Source organism: Apaloderma vittatum, unplaced genomic scaffold (genome assembly GCF_000703405.1).
Source record: "Apaloderma vittatum isolate BGI_N311 unplaced genomic scaffold, ASM70340v1 scaffold38516, whole genome shotgun sequence".
In the NCBI taxonomy this organism is placed as follows: Eukaryota; Metazoa; Chordata; class Aves; order Trogoniformes; family Trogonidae; genus Apaloderma; species Apaloderma vittatum.
Genome location: NW_009721890.1, coordinates 11,350 through 11,679, shown reverse-complemented (window position 1 = coordinate 11,679; position 330 = coordinate 11,350). Strand labels below are relative to the sequence as shown.

The 330-nt window shown below is 67.0% G+C and overlaps 1 protein-coding gene across 1 annotated transcript in view; it reads left to right on the top strand.

Annotated features, from left to right (window-relative positions):
- Positions 1 to 169: 169 nt before the first annotated feature.
- The window catches only part of ARPC1B (actin related protein 2/3 complex, subunit 1B, 41kDa), a gene marked incomplete at its 5' end in the record, with an annotated part of 1,923 nt that continues 1,762 nt past the window's right edge, over positions 170 to 330 (top strand). Inside the window, one exon of the mRNA XM_009871562.1 lies at positions 170 to 326. Coding sequence (XP_009869864.1) covers positions 170 to 326 — 157 coding nt within the window. The remainder of the gene's footprint in view (positions 327 to 330) is intronic.

Genomic DNA, 330 nt, shown 5'->3' with positions numbered 1-330 from the left:
CCTGGGGATCATCCCAGCATTACAGCACCCAACGGGGACATGGGAGGCAGCGGGGGCACCCCGCGGGCTCTGGCAGGGAAACTGAGTCACGCCATGGGGCAGGGCTGGAGGCAGCCCCGGTGCTGTGTCCGGGGCCACACGGCAAAGCTCTCCCTGCCCTGCCTCGCAGGATCTTCTCAGCCTACATCAAGGAGGTGGAGGAGCGGCCCAGCCCCACGCCGTGGGGCTCCAAGATGCCTTTCGGGGAGCTGATGTTTGAGTCGAGCAGCAGCTGCGGGTGGGTTCACAGCATCTGCTTCTCGGCCAACGGGTCCCCGTGTGGCCGGGTGA